Below are 18,491 nucleotides of genomic sequence, written 5' to 3' on the forward strand. Positions count from 1 at the left end.
GCTACAATCACTTTCAGTGACCCTTGTGGACACTGAATGGAGCTGTAGTGTGTAATGGAAGGCACAGCCCTCAGTCAATGACTGTTCATTCAATATAGACTACAGCTCTGCTCAGCACCTACATGGGTCACTGGTCGTGATTCCCAAAGCCCTGAAGATGGTCTCTGAAGACTGGAACCGTTTATCGTAAGTAAAACTTTTTTCCTTCTTTTTTTTTTAAATGATCAAGACTGACTACTTTCTTAAAATTTCCAGTATGTGTTCACTTTATATTAGGAGACTTCAAACAGAAAGCTGCACTTTGTTATGGTGGTGAAGAAACTTCTGCTGACAGTTGCACAACACTTAAAAGTGATGCGGATACATGATACATGACACTGTCTGTCAACATAGTCACAGAACCTTTGTAATTAACAGTCAGATCCACTCGTTCAATTCCTCAATTATAAGAATCCACTCCTCTGTGAAGGAGCCATTTGAGAACTGTTGTATGAACATCATCATTGTTGAAAAATTTAATCTCTTCTCTTCTCGTATCCCCCCCCCCCCCCCCCACACACACACACACACAAATGTTCTTTCACCTTGCTGAAAATTTGAAAATTGTTAGATCTGGAATTCCCAGTCAACCTCACATGTGTGCAGCCTGGATCATATTGTTGCCACTATTTCACTGTGGTTGGATGTAAGATTGCACTTGGTCCATGTAAAGCCAGAATTTCACATGAATCTGTATGCAACTTAGACATTTTGTGAGCAGGAATAGTACTTTTCCTCCTACTTCTGCTTTGAAGTATGTTTCCAGTTGCTATCTCACTTCTGTTGCACTCTGTAATGCACCTTTTATAAATTCCACAGCAGAACTGTCTCTCCAGGAAACTCAGAACAAGTGCTCTCTTATGACAAAGAGCCACTCTTGTGGCACAATTGTCTCATGGTGGGATGACAAGTGTAACTAACATTCTGAAGTCCCTACATATATGTACACAGTAGACATGCACTCTGCAAGGATTCACATAAGTTAACTGACATAAATCCCATACCCTAGACTAATGTTTCTTTTGTTAAAATAAATAAATAAAAATTAAAAAAGGGTCTGATACTGTAACGTTCCAATGAGTGGTTTCTAAATTTCGACTTTTTAAAATAATATTTTTAATAATTTCCTGAGCATTTTAAAAGGATTAATACAATTTTTTTTTACATTGCTTCAATTGAAGCAAAAGTTCTATTGTACCACATCTCGAAATCTGTGGTACTGATTTTTTTCTCTCTGAGGTATAGGTACAGCATACCAGTGCATACCGTCACAAATCAAACACTGCCCTATATCATATTCCATATGGAAATAAGCACCATTAATTTCGTAATGTTAATGAATGCTCGTATAGTTTACATTGGAAAATACCTGCATACCTAACTAAACAATAATTTTTAAACATTCACACGTAAAGGAGACAACTCACTGGACAGTAGTAGTGAGTCATTGACAGGCATACAAAGAATGTAAACATCACTATTTTTTTTGAAGAGTCCTTTAACAAGCTACACAGAACACACAGACTGAGGACAGTAGGATTATGGGTCGAACAGTGTTAACGACTCAATGCTTCTACTATCTGGTGAGTTGTCTTCTTTTTGCTTCCAATTTATTTGCGTTCTGCCATAACTTTCCTTATCAAAATACGATGTGTGTTCATTACAGCAGTCTGGCAATTCACAACCTCCATCATCCCACCCCCCACCCACTCTCTGGAACCAAATATTTCTTAATGTTGAAGATTTTGCTTCTTAATTTTGTAGGGATGTAAATATGTGAACTGATACACTGGACTCTCAATTAATATCTCATACAAATTAGACTTTTCATTTCTTCCCCATCTCAACTGACATTTTTCCTTATACTTCCCACTGGCTGTATCACGCACCCCAATTTTCTTACTGTTTCTTATCTTACCTTTCAAGTACAGAAGTAAACAAGGGCTCTAACATTTCTTGAATATTTTAAGAAACAGTATATGTTCGTACGACATTAGTATGTGAAGAAGTGCTGTTCAGTAGTTTTGGTTGTAGTTTTCATGTTCATGTTTTACTAATATTCCTTATATGTAATAGCAGTACCATAATGAGATGGACAATAGGGAGTTATTAACAGACCTAGAAAAATGAACTTCCTTTCTTGCTTCTTCATTCCCCAGGAAACTAAGTTACTACAGAAAATTAATTTTACAACCAGTATAGAAAAATTTATGTGAAATGTCCTCGAACTGTGTTTTTCCAGAGATTATTGCTGCTGGAATATAATCTCAGTCAGTATTGCTGCTTATTTTCATTCTTTCCCAAACATGAAATAAAGACACAATAAGTGACCATATCCAACCAATTACATTACTCTTCCCTCTTCTCCAGTATTTGAACTATGAACAGCTGGGAAAAACTTTTTGTAATAGAAGTATCAAAGTGCCTATGCTCATCCAAAACTGTTACAAAATTTTAGATCTTTAGTCTGAGTGAATAAGCAATCATGTGATCTGGAAGCAAATAAATACTCTTAAAACTGGTTTAACATTTTTTTTATTTCAGTTGTATGCATAAAATAATAAAGTACACATCACTTCTGATTAGAGAATTCAACAGTTATTAATTTATTAATCAACACGGTCATTCACAGATACAGCACAGATGAAATTATTATGACTAGATGTTTGAAAATATATATTTTTTATTATCTGAAACAATTCTGCATCTTCATAGTCATTCTATTTTTTAATAACTCTGAGAAAATGTGATCTTTGGAATACCTTATAACAGAATCATTTTACAATAAATACTATGAAGTTACACATGTCTCAAGTGGAGTTTCATTACTACAGTAGCACCAGCAATGTCTAAGTAATAGATTTTGATTTAAAGCCACTGTAATGAAGGAACCACATGCAATTAATTTAACTCTTTGGTCCAACCAGTATGAATGAAGCGCACAATTCTGTCAGTACGATATGATATTTTCTAATTTTAATTGATCAATATAGCATTTAGATCCCAAAAACAATACTGCAGTGTACAGGCATAAAGAGAACGCGAGAACAGAGCCCAGACTGCAAGAAGGGTTGGTAGAATTTGGGGGGGGGGGGGGGGGGATTAAAATGATGCTTCCTTAGAAACAAATCATACAAAAAATACTATTTTTTCAACTTTTCATAAAGCACACATTCTTTAAAATTAAATGTTTCGTCACCTGGTTCCTTCAATGCCTGTGACTAAGGGTATGAACAATGAATATTCTACAACATTTTTAAACAACGTTCCCGTTTGAAGAAAATTTGCACATTAAAGAATTTTAGCATCATGCACATCATTTACCTAGCCAGGCATGCCACTCAAATCATTGACTAACCATCAGAACCACACAAAACAGTTAAATTTCAGTGTACAGAAGATGTTTTACTGGTACAATCTGTATTATGTTCAGTTAGCACTAACCAAATTAGCTCTTTATAACATGTAAATGGTTACTTAAGTGTAGACAACAGAACAATGCCATTTGTTTCTATGTCTTGGGTTCTCACAATGTCATACCATTTACTGACAAAGTAAAATAGGCATGGTTAACACTGTAATTATGATGGACAATTTTAGGCCAGGAAATTGTTCTGTTTCAAGTGAAGCCAATGACTGATATGAAAACATCTGGTACTGTTATACAAAAGATGTTATTGAAACAACAGTGGAGTCACTAAAATGACAAGCTCTCCTCATACAATTCTTGTCAAAGAATGAGAACTTTGTATCTATTGTCTTTCTGGAGGATTTACCAACAACATTGTTCCTTTTCTTTTACAGTTTGACCACCTGAGGACCTATTAATATTAAATTTGAAAAATAAAGTGATTGTTTTGTGAACAATGAAGAAAGTCTGCATGAAGTTACATTTCCAAAATTTACTTGAATATGCAAGTAGAGCCCCAAACTTCTGCATGTTACAGAATATCTATAGTCAACAAATGTCATACACAGATAATCAACAAATGAATAATAATAATAAAATAATAATAATAATAATAATAATAGTGAAAAACAGAAGGACATGCAAGTAATGTCATTATTCTGCTCCATAAACAGAAAAAAGAACAACAAAGAACATGAAGTGAGAGCAGGATAGAAATTAAATATTTCCTGCTCCAACGAGAAACCACAAAGCTTGTTCTCTCTCTCTCTCTCTCTCTCTCTCTCTCTCTCTCTCTCTCTCACGAACACACACACACACACACACACACACACACACACACACACACACACTAAATACATTCTATACATGTAAATGACTCTGACAGACCTGTTCACAAAATATGTGCTCTGCATCAAATATGTTCCAATGGCCGTTTATTTGTAGTTCCACTGGGACATTTATTTTGTAGATACATTTATTAAACCGTATATTTAACCAGTAATTTTCAATATCTCTGTAACACATGACAAAATTACATCATCATGCTCAGTCCTAACAATTTAAAAAATTATATTATTTCTGGTGAAGGCCACTTACAAATACAAAGAACATGTAAAGAGAAGTTACAATTGATTTCTTTACTATCATCACAGTAGTTTCTTTTGTATGGCTAACATGGGTTCCATAACAAATTTGAGCTAATGCTTAAAAAAATGAAAGAATACTGACTAGAACACATATGAAGCAGAACAGACAATTTAGTAACCCATTCACAAATACCCCCATCAGGGTACAACTCCATATTTACCTTTCAATATGCAATTTACATGTACATATATGAATTGACTCAATTGGAATAGAAATATACAGCTAAATAATGACAATACTCCACTGAAGGCCTGTTAAGCAATAAGTAACCAGCATTTAAAGTGATATTAAGAAAAAAATACACCTGTAAATCAGTGGCACATAGCAGATAAGATATTCATGCACATGGCAATATTGCCCATGACCCACAGCGATTTTCTTATATCCTCCAGATATCTACTTGTATTTCTATTGCCCCTTTAGAGATGAACCATATTCACAATTACAACAAAGAAATTTGGCACTGAACAGTGACTGACGGTACCTCATCACTAAAACAAAAAGTAAAATAAAAAAAAGCAGTAGTTCCTGGGTACTGTAAATACAAATTTACATTTAAGATTAATTACGTGGACTAGATTATAATAGATAGCTGGTTGGCCAACACTGAGGAATGCCTGCCACTTAAAAAAATTTCATCTTGAAATTAGTAGAAGGAAATATGATTTACATAAGGGCTAGTGAGGAACAGATGATGATGATGATGATGATGATGATGATGATGATTGTGAGAAACAGGATGCAAAGAATATAGTGGAAGTTTCTTTCCTCCTTCATATTACACGAAAGTGTGAAGGTGAAACAAACCTAAACTGCTTGCAAGAAAAATGCTTGTATTTTAACTATTTCAATTTCTTCATAGTTGGTCATCTCTCAGATGGAAAGTTTTTATTGCTATGACCCCCGATTCCTATTTTTCCTAAAGAAATTGTAACAAAAAAGAAGAACAGTCTAGCAGTGACAGAACATTTGAGTGTCCCATCACTGTGGAACAGTAAAAATGATTAAAACACTGCTCCACATAATACACACACATCATTTGACTTGTGGAACAAAGTTTTGCTTTCACAGATACTGGAGGGAAATGACAGTTGTGTTACAGGTAAACAAATGAATGTAGCATGATAACATGTGTTTTTACATTTTCAGATATTTGTTGTTGACAATGAATTAGGACATTATACAAAGCAGTAGTGTTTGATATTCAGAACAAACACAGGATGGACGACATTTTACATGCTACACTCACAACTTATGGAAAACTCTGCACCATAGAACATTAAGAATTTTTTTTACATTAGCAAAGTAATTTCTACAAGTAATACTTTTTCACAGCAGCTCTAGTGTGCATATCTCTCTCTCTCTCTCTCTCTCTCTCTCTCTCTCTCTCTCTCTCTCTCTCTCTCTCTCTCTCACACACACACACACACACACACACACACACACCTCTCAACAAAAGCTGTATGTACAATGTTAAGTACGTACTCACTACCACATCAAAGTGAATTATGTACATGACACACTCCCCATTGTCCACCTCCCACAGTACAAAAATAACAAAGGAACAAAATACACATGGACAGTACACTCACTGAAAATGAGTAAGTTAAATAAAAATAAATATTAGAAACACTTTTAAGTAATTATAGCAAAATATCTCATGTACAATATATTTAATAAATAAAAAAACATGTAAGCAACCTGGCATTTTACCCAGATTCACATTACAACAATATAACAAGAATGAAATGCACATTAGAATGAAGCAATAAACAAGTTTAAATTTATAGGCTGCTAATGACTGTAATACTAAATTTAGTAACCCATTACAATTTGTATGTTTATTACTTCAAAACCCAGACAGTCAGAAGGAAATAACTGTAAACCTTTTAACATGGTACATTTCTGTTTTCCTGATGAACTCTACTCTCTCTAGTTTAAGCTTTCTTCAGCATAGGTAGATTCAGCACCTCTGGTACTTCTATATCTTCGAGCCTGATGTTTGACGGATTGAAAGGAAATCTTACTGGGAATGTGAATTTTGTGTCCATCAGTAACGTAGCCTGCAAAAGCAACAAAGTTACATAAATAATGTTAACTCAAGCAAAGACTTACTGATTTGTTAAAGCCTGTAGCAAACAAAATAATGTAAAAACATGCTTGTTAACCACTATGTTTATGGTTTCGCATGTGTGCTCATTTGATACATTTTAAAAAGCTTTGCCCTCAGGTCATGAATTAACACACAAAATACCTTTTTTTTTTTTTTTTTTTTTTAATAAAAACAGAAACCTGTCCTGACCACCACACAGCACGTCACAGGAAACAATTACATTTCCAGAATGAAATTTCATTCTGCAGTGGAGTGTGTGCTGATACGAAATTTCCTGGCACATTAAAACTGTGTGTTAGACCGAGACTTGAACACAGGACCTTTGCCTTTCATGGGTAAGTGCTCTACCAACTGAGTTACCAAAGTACAGCTTACAACCCGACTTCACAGCTTTATTCTGTCACTGCCAGTACATCACTCCTACCTTCCAAACTTCACAAAAAGTCTCCTGCCAAGTTTGTGGGACTAGCATTCTTAGTCCTGCAAGTTGTATGGGAGAATTTCTGTGTGGTCTATAAGGTAGGAGATGAGGTGCTGGCGGAAGTAAAGCTGTAAGGTCAGAACGCGAGTCGTGCTCGGGTAGCTCAGCTGGTAGAGCATTTTCCCCAAGAAAAGCAAAGGTCCTGTGTTCAAGTCTCAGTCCAGCACACAGTTTTAATCTGGCAGGAAGTTTCAACAGTTATGTTATCTCTAAAAAACACTGTACAGTAACTATTCACACTGAAGAGTATTCTTTGTATTTTTATGTATATCTGTTAAATCCCATAACAACAAACCGAACTGAATGCCAATTGCTCCAATTTTAATGTTTCAATAGATGTACATCAACTTTGGTATGCCATTCTTAATGTAATGCAATCATGTTTGTTTCCTAGCATAGTATTCAAAGAACTGTGACTGACACCCGAACTACAGGGATCTAAAATGCATCGAGATTAAGATATAGCGCATTGATAATGGCTAGGCACTAGCCGAAATCTGGATTTGCTGGATTGCTGAGTGCCCCCACATTCCTAATGGAAGGTAACCTGATATAGGCGAGGGATAAAACTGTGGGAGATATTACAATCATAGCTACTGAGAAGGTTTCTAAGGTAATGGAACACTGCTCTCAAATAGCTGTTCAGGACTGATTAATTTTTCATTTAACTACGAAAACCTCAATGCTGATGAAAAGAATAAAATTAAGAAGGCTAATTGTAATATCTCACTGGCAGTGTATAAAATGTAACATTTTCTTGTAGAATGGGTGTATAGCTTCTATAAATTTTTTGGAGGATTTCATCTTGATTTTTGCTGTTAGCAAGATGAAATTCTTTAAAAGAAAAAAAAAAACAATAGTTTATGGACTCTCAATAATGTCTATACGAACTTACGTATGTTACAAAATACTGTGAGGGCCACAATTTGTTCATTTTCCCATACCTGTTCCTGAGGTTCATTTCTTTCCTGGAGCTTCGCCTGTATCTTGCGAATAAAGCTGACAGGAACACGTTCTTCAAATTCATCTATGGTTGTATACAGATTGAGTATTTTGATTATCTGAAATCATGTGTAACAGTTAGAATCCCAGAAAACATAATGGACTATAATTACAGCAGAGATATTCAATCAACTAGTAACTATACTACTACAATATATTTGCAAGGCTTGTATAAGAATTATGTACTGAAATACTGAGTTCTCTAAGGACGTCAACTTTATTCTCTTTGTAGTATATGATGAAATGGAGACAGAAAAAAAACTGAGACATATTCCATCACATAATCTTGCATAAAAAATGATGTACTAAAGTGAGATGAAAGCAATGTGGACTAGCAGAAACAAGGCATGCAATAAAACTTCTTATCAAATTTGGAGCTTATAAGCAAAATAACACATGATGGACAAAGCAAAAAGGATGCAAGAAGCAGATTAGAACAGATATGGAGAGCGTGCCTCACTCAAAGAAGTTTAATACCATCAACCATAATCCTTAATTGGATAAGAAATTTCTGAGAAAGTATGTGGCTCTGAGCACTATGGGACTTAACATCTATGGTCATCAGTCCCCTAGAAAGTATGTCTGGAATACTCCGTAGTATAGAAATTAGTCAGTTGCTGTGGGAAAATCTGAAGAAAAGAGAATCAAAGCATTTGAAATGTGGTGTTACAGACGAATACTGAAAATTAAATGGATTCATAAAAGAAGAAATAGTGGTTCTCTGCGGAAATAGTGAGGAAAGAAGTATCTTGAAAGCAATGATCTGAAGAAGGGGCTGGATGATAGGACATGGAGTAACTTCCATAGTATTGGTGGGAGTCATAGAGAGCAAAAACTTCAACTTCAGGGGATACTGTTACAGATATAACCAAAAAATAGTTTAGGATGTTGAGTGTAAAATGAAGAGGTTGGTACATTGGAGGGAGCCATCATGGGCTGCATCAAATCACTTAAAAGAGTGATGAAAGGGGGGGAGGAGGGGGAGGGGGAGGAGGAGGGGGAAAACTTAAAAAGACTGACTGGTAAAGTAACCCATTAAAACTACAGCAGTAATACAAGACGATTATTTGCCAGGCATCACCACAGTGTATAAATTATCACTTAATATCCACTTCTAGCTCAGGCTGTTCCAACAAAGCCCCATGGAGCAGGAGTGCTGACTCCCAAACACATGGCCCATGTAGTAGCAACAGCAGCAACTGATTTAATGCAATTCCTAGTATTACAGTTAAAGACCAAAACTACATAATTATACACATCCTCTTACATAGTTACAAATCTAGTTTGATATGTGCAGAACAGGTAGTTGGCTAGCATATTTTAGTTGAAACAATCCTGATATTTGCTTGAAGAAATTTATTGAAACCACATAAAACCTAAATCAAGGTGACTAGATGAGGATTACAGTCTCCATTTTCCTGTATATAAGGCCAATGTGTTAACAAAAATGCAACCCTGATGAGTTTATTCATAGTTTACAACATTGGTTTGTTTATGAAATAACGTCTTTGCAATAATATATAAAGGAAAAGTCTAATGCTGCAATTTTAATTAAACACTAGTGGAGTACTCGCCACATGCTAGTATGTGCAGTGCACATTTAACGTTCAATACGACAAGTACTTTTAAAGGGGTCTGCCATAACACATTCCAGCACCTCCTCTTCAAAATTGCGTGTACGAGTGGGCCTCATCTTGCCAGGTCCCTCGGTTCTTCTTTCTAATGAACCAGTCTCCCACATTAGTCAATAGAGGGAACTAAAAACTCATCATGACTGATGGCTGTTAGGAAATCTTTCCTCATACAGCCTCTCAGCAGTGAGACCACTGCAACGTGCTCCCCCATAGACAAGATGCATGTCAGTGAGCTCTGCAAAACTGTACCTGTACTGCTCCATTGTATTGTACTGTGTGTGTCTCTGAATAGCACTGAGTAATGAACAGGTCTGTCATTGGTTCATAGTCCATTCTGTCATGGGACAATGTAAATACAATGCATCAGAGCCATCTTACGGATAAGTAAAGTAAACAAAATCTGCATGATGACTTCCTAGTAATCAGGCACGTCGTCCTTGTTTCCTTGCAGGAATAAATGCACATGTAGATAAACAGCACAGTATGAGTAAACATCTACGCATGTTAGTTGTAAATAAGATGGAAAACAGTAATATTAGACAAAGCTATAGACAAGTTTACTCCCATATCTCCTTAAGCTGGCTTCTCTGACCCCCAGGTTCCCTAACTCAAGTTGTTCAGTGGAGCATTCTCTATGTCCCGTTACAGTTTTGCATGCTCTTACAGAAAAACCCTGTATAATACTCAAATGAGTCACTAAAATGGTTACTACTTTAATCAAAATACAACTATATATCATGAGTCTTAACGAACATGTTCCTTCATAGCTCTTACAGTATCCAAATCAATTTTGAACATGAAAGCTTTACCTAAATATCACAATGGGAACTCTAGAAGTAATGTTTACAATTTAAGAATTCTATTACAAATGACACCAATTTAAAACTGTGATACAATTAATTTTTGATACATACCTGAAACATTGAAAGTTTATCACACATATCACAGACACTCTGAACATCCTCATCCAGTTTACGAGCCTGTAGCAAGTGGGCAGCCTGAATTATAGGCTGTAAAGTATCTGGCACATTGGTATCCTGGAACAAATGTGCTAATTAACTATACTGATCTATAAAAATTAACTAAAAACAAGAACTTGTGTTTTATTTCCAAAACTTTTATCGTTTCTGTAAACCATGTACTAAAACAACATATAAATTATTTTCCATTATGTTTAGAGTATATGTAAAGCTAAAAACAAAGTCTTATTCTGAAACAATGAATATTGCTTCATTTAAAATTATTAAGAGAACTCCAAACACTACGTTTTAGTCTGTGTTGGACAGCAAAATTGAATATATATCCACACATGGAATATTAAATTTTCCATTTATAAAAAATTGGTACTAATATTTTAATTGAGTTATACCTCACTTCACTAAGTGAACTTCCAGTGGTGATAATGTAATGACCCATTTTATACAACAACTTATGGAATACTGGTAAAAAGAAAGAGCTGTGTTGCCATCCAATTTTGTTTTGAGTTTTAATGTTCTGTGAACAGCGAGCCATTAAAGAATGCAACACTTGTGATAAAGTGAAAGGATCAAAAATGAAATCATGGCTGAGGGGCAGAAAATTTAGGACTGGTCCTATGTGAAACTCAGTGTGCACAAAACAGATGAACAATTTTTATGTCCCAGGGTCATCCTTGACTACTGTTCAGAGAAGTGTGCAGCACTGTAACACAAATCTGCAATGGGGTTCCCCAACAGATGAAGGCTTTTCTACTATAAAACTCTTCCCATTCCCTGCAGGCATACGTAAGTTCACTTCACTCTATCAGTAAATCACTGAAACTAATGAATAGCAGGAAACTGCTGTTCGTATATGAATACTTTTGTTAAGGCTGATCATAGTACAGTAATTTCTACTTGTTGAAATGAATGGCTAGAGATGACATATCAATACATTAGAAATATCTATGTTCTGTGGAAATAATACTGAAATTCGTACAATGCTATTATATTGTCAATATTTTGATATCACTATTATATTGTCCCTGTATTTCCTCAACATACTGAGCTTTCATAATTATATTTGCTACATATTTTTACTGGGTACTGAATGTAATAAATCACCATTTTTTAGATATTCCTGTTGAATAGACTAAGTAGAACAAAATTCCAACTAGTATTGCTAATACAACATTGATATGACAATAAAGAAGATAAGATATATTGATAATTCATAAAACACTGGTATTTGTAAATACCAGTGATCCTTTGAAAAGAGCTAACACTGTACACTGAGTGTTATGCTCCGAAACACTCATGCCTGTACCAGCACTGTAGTCTGTTGTCAGATCCTGCCTATCCAGCTTTACAAAACAGGCAAGCATCTGAGCTCCACGATCTGCGATGAGACTTAGATGTCCAACACTTTGTTGCCTGACTGTGGTCTGATCATTCTTCACACATTTTCCACAGATGCTCATGACATTAGCACACTAACAACCCACCTGCTTCACCATTTCTGGGATGCTTGTTATTAGGTGGTGGGCTGTAACAGTCTACCCTATGCCAAAGTTGCTTATGCCAGTGGATTTCCCGCATCAGTCCATGTCATTGCTATAATGATTTCCCATTCATCTCTGCTCCACGTATACACTTTCTTTTCAGCATTATGTAGCCGTAGTCTCGCAGTGGGCAGTGGTCACAATGTTTTGGCTCATCATTGAAGGAATAAAAACCACAGTTCTTAAGTGTAGTTGCATAAAAGAATATATTAATTAATCTTGACACTAATATTGTATACATATCCTGTAAACTGCCCCATTTTACATCATTTGGTAAATGATATGATTCATATGATTTATGGAGTATTTAACCGACTAACCCCATCCACATCTCGGTTGCAAGATATGGGCTGTGTGCTATAATGAAATGTACGAGACCTCTGGCTGACTGAAAATATTTTAATTTCAATCTTTCTTTAATATGTGAAACACATTATATGCCCTCCTTTCAGCACTAAAAGTATTCTATCTAGACTGCCAAATGTCTTTTTTTCCCTTTTACTGTAAGCACATCTTTCTTATGTCACTCCAATTCAATTTCTTTTCTAAGTAACTGAATTCTCTGCCTGTAACAGACATTAAGGAAAGTAATTCCTTTTTGATATTTTTGTCATGTTCTGTTCAGAACCATTTATCTGATCACAAACCAGTTTCCAGTCTCATAAATCATTGTTTGTTGACAACTAGTTGCTACAACCGCAGGTCAAGTGACATTCCATTTATATAATAATATGGACACACCCTCAAAAGACACATAATCTATCACAAACTGTTTTCAAAGAAAAATATTACATATTTATATTGTCTGGAAAGTGTTATATTTAATGAAAAATAATAATAGACTGATTTTATTATTACAATCTAACACTTGCATAACTGAACCATAATTTAACATGGGTAAAAAATTAAATTGTCTTTAGTCACTTAAAATCAAACGCAAGAAATAGAATGCCAGCTAAATTTTAACTATTTTCAGTAATGTCACTTTTCTACTTTTCTTACCATATTTTTCATTCATTGACTACTGATCATGTCCACAATATGCGATGTGGTAACCGCATATGTCAATCATACAATACTAAGATTCACATTAAAAACTGCATATTACATTTAGAATTTACATTAAAAATGACATGTTTGGTTTAGTATACCACATATTACCGAATTATTCTACCTCATAATCACAGCTGTTTGTAATTAGGTTCTGTAGCTACATCTCAAAAGAATAGTACAGTTGGCCTTTCACTGTGAAGGGTAGTTTATTATGCAGCTTTACACCAATATGCACCAATTTTCCGACTAACTCTATCTACATTCTTTCTGTTCCTTGTTCTGTAACAGCAGATAGAACTTCTCCAAGTTAATGCTTCTTGCTACTTTTTCAGTGACTGGAGACACGCTATTAATACAGAGGAAAGATACCATTACTATTTTTAATCCTTTGAAATGTGGCTGACATGAGACGCTATTTAGAGTGCCTGTAGATGTTTTCATTGCTTGTTCTTGCTACATAAACATTGTTTTTGTTGCATCAGAAGAAATGCCTCATTGGATATTTCCTTAAGTTAAGTAAGAGTGGAAGAAAGCATAATTTGAAGACTAAAGCTGTTTCCTCTTGATATAGGGTTTTAATTTGCATAGCAAGTAAATCACTAAATGACTCCTGATAACTTATGGCACAACTGCTCTTTTTGCATCCATTTTCAGTTGTGGGTCCAAAAAAATTTCCTAGTCATCTGACAGTTTCATATTAATTTACTTCTTCACTTGTTTAATGGAGACGAAGTACATAGGCTCAGTTTTGCTTTTATTTATTACTAGCCAACCTGGCAATGCAGCCCCATTGCTAAATATATGTATTGGAATTGGATATACGTCCTTGCCTCCTCCTCACACCACTCTCCATCCCACCCCTACCCTCTCCACATCCTCTTCCCCTCTCTCTTTGGCCTTGAGCTTTATTTACTGATATTGCAAACAAATTCTTAAATGGGAATTAAAGTTGCTTAAAATGAGTGGGTAAATCAGTTGGGATCATTAATATATGGGGTATGAGAGAGACCTCTCCAGCTGCTGGACTTATGAATATAGTTTCTTCAATGACAGTATTCCTCATAGTTTTAATCTGTGGATGGGTGGGATTAGAAAGTTTCAGACAATTCATATTCTCTAACAGTATCATAATCATAAGCCAGTAGACCATAAATACAACTTTCCTGTTTTATGTGGAACCCGAATACAGGGAAGAATACTAAACGACCCATTTTCATGGCACAGCACAGCACTTACTTTATCGCACATCGATTCTAACCGAAGTTAGCACAAAAATAGCAGGTCTCTAAGAGTACCGGCAATGTGGGATTTATAATGTTCTAGCTCCGATAGGAGCAGAGAGACTGGCAATAACGTGTTTTTCATGCCTCTGGCGTACGCACTGACCTTCACAACAAGCATCTTGCGTGGGAACAGTATTGGCCTGCCAAATCAAACAACTCTAGAGGCAGCCTACATTTCAGGGGCAAGAGACAGTTTTCTGGGCCCTGACATGTAAGTTGCGCGAAATGACAGACGTGTTGTGTCGGTGTAATGTTGGCCTGCTTTACTGAACTGTATTGCAGGGGCTACAGGTGCCACTGAGCATGGTTGGGGACAGGTTCAGATCGATAGAGAAGGCAATGGACAGAGTGAGAGGAGGGGGGAGGGGGGGGAGAAGGGACAGAGAGAGGGTAGGAGGCAGGTGGAAGGAGTAGAGGGGCAGTGGGCAGGTGGAAAAGAAAGGAGGGGGGAGTGGAGATGTAAACAGAGATGGGAAGAAGGACAGGATCAGAGAGATGGGGAGGAGTAATACATTGACACACACACACACACACACACACACACACACACACACACACACACACACACACAGAGAGAGAGAGAGAGAGAGAGAGAGCGAGCGCAAGCATTGGAGAAAATTGACAAAAAGGGAGGAAGGAGGGGAGAGGCAAAGGAAGGGGAGGCATAGAGAGGTGGGAGGATGAGGTTGACAGACAGAGGGGAGAGGATAAAGAGGATGAGATGTGTTCAGTGTGTGTGTCTCAAATGCACACACTGGCAAAGGCTTTTGGAAACAACATTTTAAGTGTCTTTTCTTTATATATTAGAATAGAATACTTTATTTTTATGTCGCCACAGTGCAGACATATCAAACAATGCCAGTGTTTTTCCTTTTCACTTTGTCTGCATTAGAACTGGTCATTATGAGGATTGTACAGTCAGTATACACGAGGGGGTACCCAAAAGAAATTGAAGTAAGTTTTTGGTGGGCAGAGCTTTCGTAGTACTGTGTTTTGTCACTGGGAGTGTACAGGGTGAACACTAAGAGTCAGTATGCTGAATGCCAACGCTGAAGGATGTCAGGACTAGTTTTGGCAGAGTTTATAGTGACAACTATTTTCAATGAGCGTCATTTTTGCAATGGCTGATCTCAATGAACAGTTTGTGGTGGTGAAATTCTGCTTTTTGCTCGGAAAAAGTGGAACAGAAACTCTTGAATGTTCAAATAACTTATGGGAATGCAGCCAGGTGACATTGTTGACAATTGCCAGTATTTCAACAGGAGCACACCCTACCATTTTCAAGGCAAAGCTACAGCAAGCAATTGCCATGGAAGGGAATTTAAACCCTGTTTTCAGAGAGACTCAGGAAAGGTAATATTCTCACTCACACACACACACACACACACACACAAGTACATGCAGGTTGTCCTCTTCATTCTGATCATGTCCTATGATGTAAACTACACATGGAAGCAAAAGTCTTTCACGGAACCACATTAAAAGGATATTTGTGTTCTAATCTGAGTCTTATTGTTGGTAACCATGACGACATTATGGTAAATAATGTTTTTAACACAATATTGATTAAAACACTAAGTTGGCAATCTTCATAAATAGAGAACAATAGGCATGAAATCTACAGCTCGTTGATGACATGGAGGTCACTCAGTACAGGGACACCCTGGGTGAGAAAGAAGGCAGAAATTGTCATGTTATGGAGCATCTTTAGGACAAATGTTTACATCCTTTACATCAGCTCATACCAGCCTAAGACTGAGCACCGAGTACAAATGTGCATATTTCTTGTGGAAGTAATAATGATCTATGAAATTCCATAACAGAGACAGCCGTCTTCAAAAGTAGCATTTATTTGCGAAACTGTGAAATTATATTAAAGTAGTTGTAATACAACACACGAGCAGAACGAAGGTTGCTAATAGACACACTAATGACAGACAAGGGTTATCACTGAGGCAGTGACTCAGCATCCTTTCCCACCCTTCCAAACACTGTGAACCAATAATACAGGTGGCAATGACCCAACAACGAAAATCTTGCTTACCACACTAATTTTATATTACATGATCAATAACTTTGTGTATGGTCTGCATTTTCTGCTTTCTTACAAGGCTTACTGGGCATGAATACGATGCACTGTTTGCAGAAATGTATATGAAAATCAATGTTAAAGGTCGTGATGATATCAAAGAAAACTCAAAATGCAGGAAATGTTGTGACACGGAATCGTTACTGACGGGAAAGCACTGAACTGACAGAATAGGATGTGTGTTAGAACCAACAGAAATGAATGTAAAAAGCAGGAAAACGTAAAATATGGGAAATTAAAAATGGTTTTCTGTACATAATACTACAAGAAAGACAGATTAAGCATTTTCACAAAAATACGGTTGCTGATACCACAATACTTATAAGCTGCTAGCACCTACAAGCATGTGGCTTTCCAGTTTCATATCTGTTTCAATTATCTAAATACTCCTTTCAGGCCATGTACAACTTATCAAATTCAGTAATGGTTCTACCTCTCACCCAACAGATAACATTATACAAAAAAGAAAATTGCATAAAACTACTCCATTTCTCTACGTTATTCAACAGAAACAGGTCATCCCGTTAGAGTAACTGGTGCACTACCCAGTATGTTGGTAACTTTTTAGAGACTCTTGGAAAAAAAGGTTGATCTGTTAACTAAAGACATAAGTTTTACAACACAGCTAAATTAGTATTCAATAAAAAGAACACGATGAAACCTTACACACAAAGTAATGTGTACAAAATCACCAGCAAAGACAGTGGTAAGATATGCAGTGGTTAGACAGGTAGACATGTTGTAATTAGTTTGTCAGAACACAAGGGAAGCTGGCATCAAAGGAAGACATCTTCAGAACATCTTTTAAGAGAAAACCATGCATATGCTTTACATTGTGACATTTTACATATTGTTACGAAAAGTAGGAATCTGACACTACTGGAAACATCTTAAACCAATGAACATGGCACAGAACGCCAGCATAGTTTTAAATGACTGGACACAATTCCCTTGTTTATCTCATTAATTTAAGGTTCAGTTACACAAATTTTAGATTACAATAGTAAAACAGATTTCTTATTTTCTTGTTAAATTTAATCTTCATATTGTTGTTGTTGTGGTCTTCAGTCCTGAGACCGGTTTGATGCAGCTCTCCATGCTATTCTATCCTGTGCAAGATTCTTCATCTCCCAGTACCTACTGCAACCTACATCCTTCTGAATCTGCTTAGTGTATTCATCTCTCGGTCTCCTGCTACGATTTTTACCCTCCACGCTGCCCTCCAATACTAAATTGGTGATCCCTTGATGCCTCAGAACATGTCCTACCAACCAATCCCTTCTTCTGGTCAAGTTGTACCACAAACTTCTCTTCTCCCCAATCCTATTCAATACTTCCTCATTAGTTATGTGGTCTACCCATCTAATCTTCAGCATTCTTCTGTAGCACCACATTTCGAAAGCTTCTATTCTCTTCTTGTCCAAACTATTTACCGTCGATGTTTCACTTCCATACATGGCTACACTCCATACAAATATTTTCAGAAACGACTTCCTGACACTTAAATCTATACTCGATGTTAGCAAATTTCTCTTCTTCAGAAACGCTTTTCTTGCCATTGCCAGTCTACATTTTATATCCTCTCTACTTCGACCATCATCAGTTATTTTGCTCCACAAATAGCAAAACTCCTTTACTACTTTAAGTGTCTCATTTCCTAATCTAATACCCTCAACATCACCCGACTTAATTTGACTACATTCCATTATCCTCGTTTTGCT

At 36.3% G+C, this 18,491-nt stretch overlaps 1 protein-coding gene across 1 annotated transcript in view; it reads right to left on the minus strand.

The window, feature by feature from the left end:
* Window positions 1-2,621: 2,621 nt before the first annotated feature.
* Window positions 2,622-18,491, minus strand: part of LOC126184745 (unconventional myosin-Va) — a 373,204-nt gene continuing 357,334 nt past the window's right edge. Inside the window, exons 29-31 of the mRNA XM_049927281.1 lie at window positions 10,742-10,864; window positions 8,136-8,252; window positions 2,622-6,660 (exon numbers count right to left, since the gene is read on the minus strand). Coding sequence (XP_049783238.1) covers window positions 6,535-6,660; window positions 8,136-8,252; window positions 10,742-10,864 — 366 coding nt within the window. The 3' untranslated portion in view covers window positions 2,622-6,534. The remainder of the gene's footprint in view (window positions 6,661-8,135; window positions 8,253-10,741; window positions 10,865-18,491) is intronic.

The sequence above is a fragment of the Schistocerca cancellata genome, chromosome 4 (assembly GCF_023864275.1).
Source record: "Schistocerca cancellata isolate TAMUIC-IGC-003103 chromosome 4, iqSchCanc2.1, whole genome shotgun sequence".
In the NCBI taxonomy this organism is placed as follows: Eukaryota; Metazoa; Arthropoda; class Insecta; order Orthoptera; family Acrididae; genus Schistocerca; species Schistocerca cancellata.